At 40.6% G+C, this 16,262-nt stretch overlaps 1 protein-coding gene across 3 annotated transcripts in view; it reads right to left on the reverse strand.

The window, feature by feature from the left end:
- LOC133253853 (coiled-coil domain-containing protein 162-like) overlaps nucleotides 1–16,262 on the reverse strand; it is a 153,836-nt gene that overhangs the window by 135,079 nt on the left and 2,495 nt on the right. For all 3 annotated transcript variants that reach the window (XM_061427613.1, XM_061427612.1, XM_061427610.1), the window contains exons 2-4: nucleotides 6,704–6,816; nucleotides 6,213–6,348; nucleotides 5,761–5,964 (exon numbers count right to left, since the gene is read on the reverse strand). In XM_061427613.1, coding sequence (XP_061283597.1) covers nucleotides 5,761–5,964; nucleotides 6,213–6,348; nucleotides 6,704–6,816 — 453 coding nt within the window. The remainder of the gene's footprint in view (nucleotides 1–5,760; nucleotides 5,965–6,212; nucleotides 6,349–6,703; nucleotides 6,817–16,262) is intronic.

The following is a 16,262-nucleotide window of genomic DNA, read 5'->3' on the forward strand; positions in this document are numbered from 1 at the left end:
ACCAGGTAATTAAATATTTAAAGTCCCTGAAAAGACTCCTCTTTAATGAGTTGCTCATTCAATTATAGATTTTTAAATATTCAAGCTGGAATTCAGAAATATTCTAATAAGTAAAACTAGGACCATTTCTAAATAATAGCTATGGTTCATAATATTCCATCAAGAAGATATTTTATTGTTAAACATTTTTCTGGTAGGTGGTTGCTTTTGGTTTACTTTTTTACTATTTTTTTAGGCAAAAACTTTTTGATAATTAGGAGCTTCCTTTGTCTAGGAGTGCCGAAAGTGAACATATTGTTTTTTGTGAAATGATAGGTACCAGTGGAAAACAGAAATGCTGCTGAGAAAATTACATGTAACATATTAAACAGTTTGCTTAGATTTACATGTTGACTTCTATTGGCATTTAGCTCCTAAAGCCTGTTATGCAAAATGAATTCTTCTCTGAGGAAAACAAGGGACAACTTAATATGGTATGCTACTATATGCACTTCACTGGAAAAGACCTTTCTCAGTGTCCTTGTACAGCACAATTTTCTGAGCTGTTAAAGAAATGGCAACTGGATTAAGTTCTAAAGCTGATAGAAAGCAATAACAGAGTCAAGACACTGACTCTAATGCTACCAGCTATTTCAATGGTCTTCCCCCCGCCCCCCCCCCCCACTTTCCCTATACCCAATTCATTGTTTGAGCCCTTTAGATAGACATACATATTTTTCCTTTTCCCTCCCTGTGTCTGAAATGTATGCTTGTGTCCATAGAAGATGAACCTGAAGACCAGATGGCCAAATTACCTTATGTAGAGTTATGGTTCAGTCATTATAATATTTCCTTTTTATTTTAGTTTCTTCCATGGCTATGTAGAAGACCTTCCTTCTAATGCTTTTTGTGTTGTAGAAAGTTGATCCTTCAATATTATTCTTGGAGGAGTGGCAAGAAAAGGAAGGCACTAATTACCTGTTTGGCTAAGGTATAATCTGACCTTTGGGATAATTCATATGCTTTTAAGTCTGCAAATTTACTGATGTCAAGGTAACTATTTGAGTATAGTAGTTATAGGAAAATTGGTGGCCATCATTAACTCTTTTCACTCTACTGGTTTCTGCTATCACTTGTTAACAAAAAGTTTAGGCCTTTTGGAAATGTAGACAACAGTTCTCTGACTATCTTGCCTTTTTCTAAATCATCTTTTCATTAATTTCAAATAATAAACAGTACTACTACTAATAATAATATTAATACAGTCTAAGAACTCATCAAACTTTGTTCGGTGAATGACTCAATCTTTAGGGTCAGTATTTTAAATCTTTTAAAAGGAAAACAAAAAATATCTCCTAGTCTCCACCTCATTTGTAGAGTATAATACTTTATCAAAACTATTTTTTTTCTGAATTTGAACAGTATGATAGACTCTGCAAAGCACTTTCATTTACATAGACTTTTTGTGACCTCACAACTATTCTGTTATGAACAGAGTCTTTCTTTTGTTCAACAAACATTTATTAGATACCTACTAGGTGAAAAATATTGGAGAAGGAAATGGCAACCCACTCCAGTGTTCCTGCCTGGAGAATCCCAGGGACGGGGGAGCCTGGTGGGCTTCCGTCTATGGGGTTGCAGAGAGTCGGACATGATTCAAGAGACTTAGCAGCAGCAGCAGCAGGTGAAAGATATATATGCAGCTCTCTATTTGCTTTTTGCCACCTGAACATCTATTAAGAATGGCAAAGTTTCAATGCCCTTAACCAAGAGCCTGATCTTCCCAACAAACTTGTGCTAACCACGTCATAGATGATGGCAACTCCAAACTTACAGATATTCAGGCCAAAACCTTGGAATCAACAATGACTTCTCTCATATTCTACATCCCAGCAGCCTGGAAATCATACAGAACCTAACCATTTCTCATCCTGCGTCTTCTCAGATATAGTGTCTCTAGTTTGATCAATGTAGTAGCTAGTCTCTGCTCAGCCCTTCAGTCTATTCCCAATACAGCAGCAAAGATGTTAAAAAAAAAAAAAAAGTCAAATCACATCACTCTCAAAACTCTCCAAGGGCTCTTCTTTTCACTCAAAGTCCTCAGAATGATCCACAAGGCCCTGTGTAATGCGCTCCAATCTCTCTAACCTCATTTGCTGCACTAAGCTCCTTGCTGTTCCTATAACACTGCTGGACACAGTTCTGCCTCAGGGCCTTCGCACTGGCTCTCCCCTCTGCCTGGCACTCTTCTCCCAGTCAGTCACATGGTCTGCTTCCTGATTTCCTTCAGGTCTTTACTCAGATTGTACCTTCTCATTAAGGCCTTCCCTGATCATCTCCCTTCCACCTGCAATATCCTATCACCAACTCTCTATCCCCTTATCCTACTTAATTTTTCACCACAGCTTCTATCACCATCTTTACCAGTTCATAAAGGCTAGGTTATTCTGTGACAAACAACCTTAAAGCTCAGTAGTCAACATTTCAAATTAATTTCTAACTCAGGCAGAGCTCACTGCAGGACTAGTTGCTTTCTAGGCTTCTCTCTTCTAGCAGTGACCCAAGGATCTAGGATGTTTCTATTTTGTGGCTTGACACATGCCTTCCACTGGCTGCAGCAGGGGAAGAGAGCTGGAGGGTCATGGGTCAGCCTTTACATGCTTTGGACTGAAGTGACACATGTCACTTCTGCTCACAGTCCACTGGCACCTCCCAACTGCAAGGGCCTAGGATTTCTGGAGAAACCTTGGTGTCAAACCTTTAGCCATTCTACAATGTCACTTACTTATTTAATATCTGTCTCTTTCCATTAAATAGTCCCATAATGGCAAGAATTTGTGACAGTTTTGTTTACTGCTGTATACCTAGTGCCTAGTATATTTATTGGTCAGAACATTTGTGGGGTATATGAATGGGAGAATGAATGAATGATGGGCTCATGGAATGAGTCATGTGCTGTAATGTAGGTAGATAAATCAGAGGAAGAAGCACTAAGCTCTGTATAGAGATATAAGAAAGACTTCTCAGAGAGGTAATGTTTGAATGGACTTGAATAGAGTAAGCCTTTATCAAGGAGAGGAGGTGAGGGACAAAAGGGCAGTTATATATAAGACTCAGAGGCATGAACAGCTCTGCCCCTTCAGAGGAAGGGCAGGCCCAGGTCCGTAAGAATGAAGGTATAGGGACAGGAGGGGGGAAATGAGGTCTGAGAGGTTGGCAGGGGCCAGCTTGCACCCAGCCTTGTACACTTCACCAAGAGGCTTGGACTTTATCTTGTGAGAATAGAAAAATCCATGAACAGTTCAAGCAAAGGAATAAACATGATTATGTTTGGGCAAAGATCTTGAGAAACTTATAAAGCAAAGAGGAGTGCCATTTTCTTATTTAAAATTATCTCTTCCTCACCAATCTTGAAATTAGCTCCATATCCTGAGGAGAGCCTAGCCTTTCATGGTCTCTTTTCTTCTGCAGCTTCATCTCCCACTACTTGCTACAACAGTCTCTGATACCGGCATGTCAAATCCAGGCAGATACTGAACATGCCATGAGGTGTCAGGCCTACGTGCCTGAAGAAGCATGCTCAAGGTCAAACAGCCAGGAAAAGCCTGCTGCCTCTAATTCTGGGGCCCTTTCTGCTCTGCCACATGCCTAAAGTAGGCACGTGGCAAAGTGCCCATGACAGGCCGTAGGGGCTTTCCTTTTTTGGTATTATCGTTGAGCAAATGTGTGTTAATACCAGCCTAAGATTTTCCTTATGGGATCAAACACACTGGGCCCAGGGAAGAGGGTTTCCATCTCAGTTGCTTCTTCTTTACCTCTGCTGGCTGCTAAGCCCAAAAATCTTTCTCCAGGTAGCCTTAGCCCTGGCCTGGTAAGATCAGTCCAACAAATTAGCATCTGTTCCTTCCATCCTCTACATGAGAAAGAATCACATAGTTAGTCTGGGCATTCTAGATTAAATGCTGACATGGCCACATACAAGGAGTGCAGCTAAATCACATGGTCCTATTAAAGACCTCGAAGAAAGGCTACCTCCTTGAGTTTCTCACACTAAAGTAGTACCTGCTGGCAGTTTCTTAAGGGTGATGTTATTCCTACCATTTGTGAGACCATAGGAAAGAAAAACTGTGTTACCCTTGAGAAACTCCTCCTACAATCAATGAGACAGGATAGGATTTGTCTTCCCTCTCCTCCTTCCTTTCCACCCTACCCCATCCTAGAACAAACAAACTGGGAGAGGGGAGCAGTGGTAAGAAAGATCTTTTTTTAATCTATTAGCAAATAACACACCCAGATGTGGTATAAGACAGGCTGGATATTAGCAAGACAAAAGATGTGTTTGTTTTATGGGTGTGTTTGTTTCAAAAGTGTCTTAACCCTCCTCTCCAGTTCCACTGAGGGACATATTAACTGAACTTGGCTCACCATAAATTACGATCAAGGGAAGAAGGAAGAAAGGTAAAAAGGGAAATCTGTGTACAGTGAGGAGAGGGGAGGGGGAAATTGATAGGGAAGAAGACCAAAAAGAAGAATTTCCCAGTTACTTAGTAAGTTGGACTTGAAATGACTAGGCAGGAAAACTAAGAAAATGTTTTCTAATATCCAGAGCTGAATTATTCAATACAGTAGGCTCTAATCACATGTGGCTACGGAGCACATGAAATGTGGCTTGTCTGAGTTGAGAGGTACTATACCTGTACATATGAGCTGCATACTAACAACCGGTTTTGAAGATTTAGTATGAAAAAATATATAATATCTCATCAATGATTTCTTTATATTGATTACATGTTAGAAGGATGATATTTTAAATACACTGGGTTTAAATAGATTACATTATTAAAATTAATTTCATGTTTCTTATATGTGGCTATTAGAAAATTGTATATGACATCTGTGGTTTGTGTTGTATTTCTACTGGACAGCACTACTCCAGACTGCATATGAGCAACAGTTGATAATAAGATTTCATATCCTTAATAAAACAAGTCAACAGTCATACAAATTTAAAATATGACCTATTTAGTAGCTAAGTAGATATTATTTTTCACATTTGTCAAGCTAGTATCTTCTAAGAAGATGAAAAATTCATATTAAATCCTACCATCAAGAATAAACGTTCTGGAGATTAAGATGAACATATTGCAAAAGTGTCTACAATATTTCAAGAAAATATATTTTTCAGCTTTACTCCCAAAGAAAGGGATTTAATATGAGATTTAATATGATTTTTTTGAGATTATATAAAAATATATCCAAGAGATATTAAAAGCACCAAGGGACTAGCAGGTTTTAGGAGGGATAGAAGAATCCAATATTTGTATCTTTCAAGTTTTTTTCCTACATTTATTTTTTAATCTTTTTTTTTTTTTTTAATTGGGGCTTAGGAAACAGAAAAGAGGCAAAAAAAAAAAAAAAATACTTCTTGCAATGTCAAGGAGGGTCTTATAAGAATTTCTCTGTAAGGACATGTGGTTCTCTGAAAGGGCTCCTCTTGGTCTGTTCACTATAAAGTGGATAAATCAGCAGCTGAAATGCCTGCTTCCTTCCTATTGTGGTTTCCAGGCCTTCATGTTCTCTGCCTATGTCCTGCTCTCAAGTGGACACTGTATTTATTGTGGTTAAAAAGCCATTTCCCTTTTCACTGCAATTTTTCAAAAAAGTTATTTTCCTAGAAACTCTCACCTGTTACTTCATCATTTTAACTGATTCCAGGTGCTAAGAAGAAGTGGCTTAGAAGACAAGATAATCATGGGAAAAAAACTGTAACACAATCCTCACCCTGTGCTCGGCAGGTGTCCCGTGGGCATAGTGGTGAGCGCCTAGGCCTTGCGAGGTGCCCATGCCTCCTTTTGCTTTATTTACCCAGGAACTGTCTTCTGAGGTAGGGACCAGGCTCCCTGAAACCAAGGTAAGGCCTGAAGTGTTGATCGTCAGTGTTCGCTCAACAGATCTAAAATAGTTCAGAATTCCTAAGCAGATGCGCTGAAACAAAGAAAGAACAGGGTCATGACCCTGCCTTTGCTGGCCCACCCTACACAGTGAAACTTACTAGGGTCCCAGAAGTTGGCAGGTCAACCCTACTGCTGAGAGAGGAACATACCACCCTCCAAAAGGCCTGATTTCATGGAAGAATCAGAACAAAGTGTAAAAATGCACATTACTGGAGCAGCAGGAAAGCCCCCTTTACAGACAACCAAACAATTCAGATGCATGCAAGACCATCCACATACCTGCAGCTCCCGGATCCTCAGGTGACGCAGATACAGAAAGGACAAGTAGGTCCCCCTCATCAGGACAGGATCCCTGTTACTGGGCCCAGTCCCGTCATCCAAGCCCAGCAGCTGTAGGGCCACTGCATAACTGTAACTTTAGCAGGCAGGAAAAACAGAACAAATGCCTTTCACCTCAAAGTGGTTGAGAAAATTCACATACAGCATACTAAAGTCATTTTATTTAATTTCACAATAGCTACTCTTAAAATCCACTGGAAGGAAAATAATGGCTCTATATGTACAAATTTAAAAGAAATTTCTCTTAGCAATCACTCTCATTAAAAATTTAGTCCTAGGGTGAAACATTAGTTACCTGGTCGGCTATAACACTACTTTTATTTCAGCCTTAAATATTTTTTAGTTAACTTGTAACTGACATATTAATCATTCAGTTTTTTCCCAGTGTTTAATCCATTTTCTTGAGTCACCATTAAGTGATTTCATTTTACCCTGTCTCTTTCTTCTGCTTCACAGGCTTATTAGCACACTGGCTAAGATTTATTAGTGCTGGGTCATTTTCATCTCGTTGCACTGAAAGGTCATCTTCCTTAGTGTTTTCATTCTAGGAAAAAAGTAGCATTAGTTGAATTACATAAACATTTGCAATCTTATTAACAAAATCAAAGTTGGGTTATCACAAAAGTAAATCTCTTGATCCAAGGCATATTTACATGAACAAGTAGAAGAGCATTATGATCGATTTCAACCTGACATATGAAAATCTGGGTTTCTAAAATAAATTAGAGGTCACTATTTTTACTATGATTCATTTTATGAAAAGAAGACCCATGCATTTGTAGATGTTTGGAACCCTGAAGCTCTCTAATCTAGTCTTGTCCCAGACAAGATGACATTTCCAGGCTCCAGGGGGTAGGCTAGGAGCCATAGCTTTTCTCTGATAGGTTTGTGACTCTTTCAGGCTTCTAAAATTACCCAGAATTACACACAAAGGAATAGAAAGTGACGTCAAGTTACAGTGAATGACTTTGAAGGAATGACTGAACAAACTACAAACATACTGTTGGACTGGCAGGTCACTGGGAAGAAAGGAAGGGGGCACAGCAGGCTAGGGTGAGTAAAGACAGAGAGCCCAGCATCCTCCGGGAACAATGAGCTAACCATAGCCCACAGAGACAAACTGCTCAGGAAATGCTGAAAGTCCACAAGTGTATTTCCCTAAGAGAACTGGACACAAAGCAGGTTAGCAGAGGGCTGATGAGAAAGCAGAACGTCACCAACTGTGTTCTTTCTCTCTTCCTGGGTAGGTACTTTGACATTTACTCTACCTTGTGTCTGGATCTTCACCAGAATGGCTGAGTTCATGTATTTTGACAGTTCTGAGATTTCCACTGATTGCAAATCTCATTTTCTCCTGGAAAACTGGCAGGGGCAGTGGAGTGGGAAATAGAGTGGAGGGAATAATTAGGGGGAAAGTAAGCCTATTAAGTATTTCCCACCTGCCCAAATGTCTCTACAGTTTACTTGTGTATACCCACAGAATAAAAAGACTGGACGGATGATATAGACCAAATGCTAGCAATACTGTTATATTGGGGTGATAAAATAATGGGCGATCTGTATATTCTTCCTTGAACTTTTCTATATTTCCAAATTTTCTGTGATAAATACATGTCATTATTGTCATAACAAAATGTTTCTTTTTAAAATGTTCTGCTGAACTTAATGAGGGAAGCCAGGAAAAAGGTGTTTCATGTTTCCATGAACTTCCTATACAAGTTCAGGGAACATACAACACCACTTTTGTGAGCGCACACCACATACTCACACATTATCGCTGGAGATGGAGGGGAACAAGAACAGAGATAGGGGAAAATGGCTATCCTCTTCTTCCCTCTTTGGTGTGGCCAGTGAGAAGAAGCAAAAGAAGAAGCAAAGGATACAGTGTTTTTTGACACTTTACCATAAAGTTAAAGAACAGTGACCAATTTAAACCATATCTTAGAAATATGATCAGTAGCAGTATTTAATGTCCATACAAAGCCATTTTCATAAACAGGTGTTTGGGGGGAGAATGGCATTGGACACAATGACTTAATTACAGGTCTGGGAAGATCCATGCAGGACTAGCTGATTCTTCTTCTGATCAGGACTGCAGTTAAATTAAGTTTTCTTCAAAAGAATATCCAAAAATGCAGTCCATTTGGATCAGAATTATCTCTTTCTAGTTATATACTTTTGTCAATTAACAATGACATGAAATTTTGATATTGTTTCTTTACCTCCCAAACCTAGATCTTTACGTGAATGTCAAATTAGAGTTGTGTTTACAAAGAGTGGCCAGTCTTCCATGCTAATATTAAATAAAATGCCAATTTACACTGTAATAGAAACATGACAAACATTATCAATATTTAGACAAGCATATTCGATGTTAAAATGGATGTGGGAAAACAGATTTTCTTATAACTTGCTAATTAGGAAAATTGGTATTACCACTTTGGCAGGATTTATGAAAAATTTCAAATGTGCACATTCTGTAACTTAGAAAGTCAGCTTCTAAATATCTATGCAAAAGAGACACATCTCTGCACAGGAGGCATAAACAAGAAAGTTCAGTAACCATGATTTCTATTAATAATAGGGGTAAAATTACAACAAGCATCCATAGAAGGGTGGCTGTGAGATCATAGTATATAAGAAGGTATAGTGCAGCCATTAAAAAGAACAGCAGAGACAAGCCTCTAAGACGTACTGTTTGGTGAAAAAAGTACATTGCAGAAAAATATCCATAGGGTATGACAGATGGTTCATATAGAAAACTAAAATATAAAATTATACTGTGTATATATACATATATGTATTTAAATAGGGACATATGTATGGATGAAAATGCATTGAAAAGGCTGAAGCAATACCAGTATAAACCTGAGGTAGTGAAATAGGAGGCACAAGTACTAGAGTCCCCATTAGTACATTTAGTTTTTACTTTTGTAGTTCAAAGTTGATTTTTTAGAAACTCCTTACAGAGAAAAATGGTAACTTTACAATGAAGAAACCTGGCAAACATTAATAGCTTCACCATGTGGTCAGAATGAACATCCCAATGATGTCATGTTGGTGGCGTTTTTCTCTGATATGATGTGATGAGAAGGGCACTTCACCTCTGGGGTGTTCTTACCCAAAACCTATAATCCCAGTGTAACCACTAAAAAAAATCTGACAAACTCAAATTAGGAAACATTCTACAGGTTGCCTGGCCAGTACTGCTAAAGATTGTCAAGGTCATGATAAACAAAGACAGACTAAGGAACAGGCACAGACCTGAGGAGACTGGGGAGATGTGACAATCCAACGCATTGTGGTGCCCTGAGAACTCTTTGTACTTGGAAATTCTTTGTACTGTCTTTGCAATCTTTCTGTAAATCTGCTGCTGCTGCTAAGTCGCTTCAGTCATGTCCAACTCTGTGCGACCCCATAGACGGCAGCCCACCAGGCTCCCCCGTCCCTGGGATTCTCCAGGCAAGAACACTGGAGTGGGTTGCCATTTCCTTCTCCAATGCATGAAAGTGAAAAGTGAAAGTGAAGTCGCTCAGTCGTGTCCGACCCTAGCGACCCCATGGACTGCAGCCTACCAGGCTCCTCCACCCATGGGATTTTCCGGGCAAGAGTACTGGAGTGGGTTGCCATTGCCTTCTCATCTGTAAATCTAAAACTACTCAAAAATTAAAAAAAAAAAACTCTCGAAAGAGAGGTTACTGGCCAAGAGTATTCACTAAGAATTTTTCAAAAACTGTTCTGAAGTTGCTGTGCAGTTAGTGCCTGTATTCTCTCAGAACTGTCAAAATGAACGGTACTGTGAGGTTTGCTTTCTTTCATGCAGAAGGGCTTTAAGAAAGTTATTTTTCATAGGATATTAGTGTTCAGAATCAGGATGCTGCTCAGCATATACACACTAAAATTCATACTTGACTGCTGCTGCTGCTGCTGCTAAGTCACTTCAGTCGTGTCTGAGTCTGTGCGACCCCAGAGATGGCAGCCCACCAGGCTCCCCTGTCCCTGCGATTCTCCAGGCAAGAACACTGGAGTGGGTTGCCATTTCCTTCTCCAATGCATAAAAGTGAAAAGTGAAAGTGAAGTCGCTCAGTCATGTCCGACTCTTAGCAACTTCGTGGACTGCAGCCCACCAGGCTCCCCGGTCCATGGGATTTTCCAACTTGACTGCTACGTGCTTGCAAAATAGTAACAGAGCTTTAAAATTCATACCCACATTCCCAGTTGCCACCTTTTACTTAATCCTAATTTCATCTCACTAGTATTCAACATTCAGAACGGCAACAACATTACCACTGATGCACTGATATTGTATAAAGTGCTTGACCAAAGCAGAAATACTGGAGTTCACAAAGTATCACCCACAGGAAAACGTGAAAGAAGATGGCCGCTGCCTATTGGTTGCTGCCTCAGGATTTGCTTTTTAAACCCTGTCCTATTTTCTGTTCCCTACTTGGATACCTCTTTCACAGCTTGTGTGCATGGCTGATTCCTTGTTCATCAAATTTCAGTTCAGATGAACCCTTTTTTGAAAGATCTTGGCTGAACTCCCTACCAGAGGGTGCTCCTCTCTACCCCATTGCCCTCTACTTCTTGGTTTTCTGCACGGCACCCACACATTAGAGATGCAGATTTACTTCTTTTTTTTTTTAATTTATTTTTAAATTTTATTTTATTTTTAAACTTTACAATATTGCATTGGTTTTGCCAAATATCGAAATGAATCCGCCATTTACTTCTTTGTTCACTTGTTAATTGCATGTTTCATTCCCTAAGCCAGCACAATTCCTGGCACTAAAGCAGTAGCCATGCAATTATTACTGAACAAATGAATAGGCAACTGAAAAACTTTTTTGACACTAATATGGGTAATGTGTGTGTGTGTGTGTGTGTGTGTGTGTGTGTGTATGTGTGTTATGTTTCCTCCCATGTTCCACTTCTAGACTCTACAGATATTCTAAGTCTCTTTGGGTCTATATACCATAAATCAGCTTAAAAATACAGCACTCACATTTCTCTTCCTTTGGTCAATTTCAAGAACAGTTTTACAAGTCAGTAACTAGCCAGATAAGACCTTTTCATTTGAAAAGACCCTGATGCTGGGAAAGATTGAGGGCAGGAGGAGAAGGGGATGACAGAGGATGAGATGGTTGGATGGCATCACCAACTCAATGGACATAAGTTTGGGTAAACTCCGGGAGCTGGTGATGGACAGGGAGGCCTGGTGTGCTGTGGTTCATGGGGTTGCAAAGAGTTGGACATGACTAAACAACTGAACTGAACTGAACTAGCCAGAAAGTGATATTCTTTATCTTCTTTCCACCCTCCTTTCATCCTATTGGCCCCGAGGAGTTTAGTTTCCTCTGCTGTCACAGCCAAGGAAGAAAACAGATTTGTGGTGATGGCCCTCAGATGTTAATATCAGAACTTCCTGGGTAATTTCATCAGCATCTTTGACTATCAGGATCCTAGGAACAGAGGTCCTGTTCAGAGATACTTGAGTTGACTCTGCCTTCACCCCACTCCCTTTTTCCATACTCCTTGTCTCCTTCCCCACAAGTCTGGTTCAAGAAGCAGAAGAGCAAGATGTTTTTAAAATGTCCCTTTGTTAGTAGAAGGTCTTCTTGAATGCTGACATATATCTCACTGTGAAATGGCAATGGAATATGAACCATGTGGCAAATTTTTCAACTCTGGCAGAATATTAGCTGAGGAGGGGCTATCACTGGTAGCTGCACACCCTGTTGGGCAATTCAGGGGCCAGGGAGAGCCATGATATGGTAGGCTGCATCTCTTCCTGGTCTGTGTGGCCAACTCATTATTCATTAGATGCTCTAGAGTTTCTAGATTGAAAAGGTATAGAAGGTGCGTGTGTGGACACGGGCATGCTTCCGGCCTGTGTTAGCTTACAGTCAACCTGAAACTCATTAGATGCATTTCAGGCTTCACTTTTCCCCCATGCCCACCCCCAGATGGTGGACCACGATAGTGCTTCTTCCTCTAGCATTTTACTAAACTTCTCTATACCTGTGACTTTATGTGTAATTTTTAGTCACTCTATAATTATCTTTAGGGATGAAAGTAGTAATTATGCAGAATGGGCTCACTATAAATTTATGTCCTCTTACTTCAACTGGGCTCTGTGAACTACACTGTCATCCTTCTATTTTTTTCTCACTAGTGGTTCTGTGGCCTCCCCATAGTGATACACCTCCTCATGTGTCACTCACACTGTCCACCTTACTAATGCTGACTTCTTCCTCCTCTTTCTGAATGAGTCAGGGCCATTCACAAGCTCCTGTATCTTATCTTTCTGCACCTGAAAATTCTATGTACCTTTCTGCACCTGAAAATTCATTCACCGCAAGGGAACTGACGCCATCCTCCCTTTCTCAAAATTACTCCTCTGCCTGGTTTCTTCATCTCATTCCCCCAGGGTCATCAGTTTCTTAAATTTATTCTTTGATGTTTTTCATCTCTTCTCCACTCCTCCTTCCACTCAGACTATAAACACACTTGTATTGCTATCTTAAACAGCAAATGAAACAAAACTCTTTTTTTTAGAGCAACAAACAAATAATAGCTGATTACAGCTTCACATATACAGCCTTGATGTACTCCTTTTCCTATTTGGAACCAGTCTGTTGTTCCATGTCCAGTTCTAACTGTTGCTTCCTGACTTGCATATAGGTTTCTCAAGAGGCAGGTCAGGTGGTCTGGTATTCCCATCTCTTTCAGAATTTTCCACAGTTTGTTGTGATCCACACAGTCAAAGGCTTTGGCATAGTCAAGAAAGCAGAAACAGATGTTTTTCTGGAACTCTCTTGCTTTTTCGATGATTCAGCGAATGTTGGCAATTTGATCTCTGGTTCCTCTGCCTTTTCTAAAACCAGCTTGAACATCTGGAAGTTCACGGTTCACGAATTGCTGAAGCCTGGCTTGGAGAATTTTAAGCATTACTTTACTAGCGTGTGAGATGAGTGCAACTGTGCGGTAGTTTGAGCATTCTTTGGCATTGCCTTTCTTTGGGATTGGAATGAAAACTGACCTTTTCCAGTCCTGTGGCCACTGCTGAGTTTTCCAAATTTGCTGGCATATTGAGTGCAGCACTTTCACAGCATCATCTTTCAGGATTTGAAATAGCTCAACTGGAATTCCATCACCTCCACTAGCTTTGTTCGTAGTGGTGCTTTCTAAGGCCCACTTGACTTCACATTCCAGGGTGTCTGGCTCTAGGTGAGTGATCACACCATCATGGTTATCTGGGTCAGGATGATCTTTTTTGTACAGTTCTTCTGTGTATTCTTGCCACTTCTTAATATCTTCTGCTTCTGTTAGGTCCATACCATTTCTGTCCTTTATCGAGCCCATCTTTGCATGAAATGTTCCCTTGGTATCTCTAATTTTCTTGAAGGGATCTCTAGTCTTTCCCATTCTGTCATTTTCCTCTATTTCTTTGCACTGATCGCTGAGGAAGGCTTTCTTATCTCTTCTTGCTATTCTTTGGAACTCTGCATTCAGATACTTATACCTTTCCTTTTCTCCTTTACTTTTTGCTTCTCTTCTTTTCACAGCTATTTGTAAGACTTCCTCAGACAGCCATTTTGCTTTTTTGCATTTCTTTTCCATGGGGATGGTCTTGATCCCTGTCTCCTGTACAATGTCATGAACCTCCATCCATAGTCCATCAGGCACTCTGTCTATCAGATCTAGTCCCTTAAATCTATTTCTCACTTCCACTGTATAATCATAAGGGATTTGATTTAGGTCATACCTGAATGGTCTAATGGTTTTCCCCACTTTCTTCAATTTAAGTCTGAATTTGGCAATAAGGAGTTCATGGTCTGAGCCACAGTCAGCTCCCGGTCTTGTTTTTGCTGACTGTATAGAGCTTCTCCAACTTTGGCTGCAAAGAATATAATCAATCTGATTTCGGTGTTGACCATCTGGTGATGTCCACGTGTAGAGTCTTCTCTTGTGTTGTTGGAAGATGGTGTTTGCTATGACCAGTGTGTTGTCTTGGCAAAACTCTATTAGCCTTTGCCCTGCTTCATTCTGTATTCCAAGGCCAAATTTGCCTGTTACTCCAGGTGTTTCTTGACTTCCTACTTTTGCATTCCAGTCATGAAACAAAAGACTGGTTCCAAATAGGAAAAGGAGTATGTCAAGGCTGTATATTGTCACCCTGCTTATTTAACTTATATGCAGAATACATCATGAGAAACACTGGGCTGGAAGAAGCACAAGCTGGAATCAAGACTGCCGGGAGAAATATCAATAACCTCAGATATGCAGATGACACCACCCTTATGGCAGAAAGTGAAGAGGAACTAAAAAGCCTCTTGATGAAAGTGAAAGAGGAGAATGAAAAAGTTGGCTTAAAGCTCAGCATTCAGAAAACTAAGATCATGGCATCTGGTCCCATCACTTCATGGGAAATAGATGGGGAAACAGTGGAAACAGTGTCAGACTTTATTTTTGGGGGCTCCAAAATCACTGCAGATGGTGATCTCAGCCATGAAATTAAATGACACTTACTCCTTGGAAGGAAAGTTATGACCAACCTAGATAGTATATTCAGAAACAGAGCCATTACTTTGCCAACAAAGGTCCATGTAGTCAAGGCTGTGGTTTTTCCAGTAGTCATGTATGGATGTGAGAGTTGGACTGTGAAGAAAGCTGAGCACCAAAGAATTGATGCTTTTGAACTGTGGTGTTGGAGAAGACTCTTGAGAGTCCCTTGGACTGCAAGGAGATCCAACCAGTCCGTCCTAAAGGAGATCAGTCCTGGGTGTTCTTTGGAAGGAATGATGCTAAAGCTGAAACTCCAGTACTTTGGCCACCTCATGTGAAGAGTTGACTCATTGGAAAAGATCTGATGCTGGGAGGGATTGGGGGCAGGAGGAGAAGGGGATGACAGAGGATGAGATGGCTGGATGGCATCACCAACTCAATGGACGTGAGTTTGAGTGTCTTCCGGGAGTTGGTGATGGACAGGGAGGCCTGGTGTGCTGCAATTCATGGGGTTGCAAAGAGTCAGACATGACTGAGTGACTGAACTGAACTGAACAGCTTCAAAAAATCTTATAGCTCTAATGCACTTTGCTCATGGTCCAAAGGTTAAGGATCTGCCATGCGATGCAGGGAACGATGGGTTCCCTGCGATGGGTTCGATCTCTGGTTCATGAACTGAGATCTCACATGGCTTGGGGCAACTGAGCCCCAGTGCCATAGCTACAGAGTCTGTGCTCTCTGGAGCCTGAATGCTGCAACTAAGACCCAACACAGCTAAATAAATTTTAAAAAATCTTATAGTTCCGTTGCAAAGATAAGTATCCACTAGCTTTGTATAGAAACTTTCCTTCATTGGTAAACTCCATGCCTATCCTATATAGTAGCTATCTATCTGACTTCCCTGCCTCCAATCTTTCCCTCTTTCAATCCAAATGATACCCAGTTGCCACATTAATCCTCCTATGGATTAAGCACAAATTCCTTAGTCTGGAATTCTGGGCATTCACAAGGTACCTCTCCTCCCTGTTAAAAAAAACTTCTCTTCACTCTATTTCCACATGAATCTTCCACTCAACCCAACTGAGCTTGAACACTCCATATACAGTATCTCCTCTGCATTGTTGTTCAAGTTTCTCTTCTAGAATAGGCTGCCTACTTCCTTCTCCACTACCACTTTCCTAAGCCTCATGCTTCCTTCAGAAAGTGAAAGTGAAGTCGCTCAGTCATGTCTGCCTCTTTGTGACCCCATGGATTGTAGCCTACCAGGTTCCACCATCCATGGGATTTTCCAGGCAAGAATACTGGAGTGGGTTGCCGTTTCCTTCTCCAGGAGATCTTTCCAACCCAGGGACTAACCTGGATCTCCTGCCTTGTAGGCAGACGCTTCACCATCTGAGCCAGCAGGGAAGTCTCTAGTGGCTCAAAGAAAATTTCTAAGGTCTATAAACAGATGGTGAGTTGAACAGAAAGGCATATTGGTTA

Source organism: Bos javanicus, chromosome 9 (genome assembly GCF_032452875.1).
Source record: "Bos javanicus breed banteng chromosome 9, ARS-OSU_banteng_1.0, whole genome shotgun sequence".
NCBI classification, from domain to species: Eukaryota; Metazoa; Chordata; class Mammalia; order Artiodactyla; family Bovidae; genus Bos; species Bos javanicus.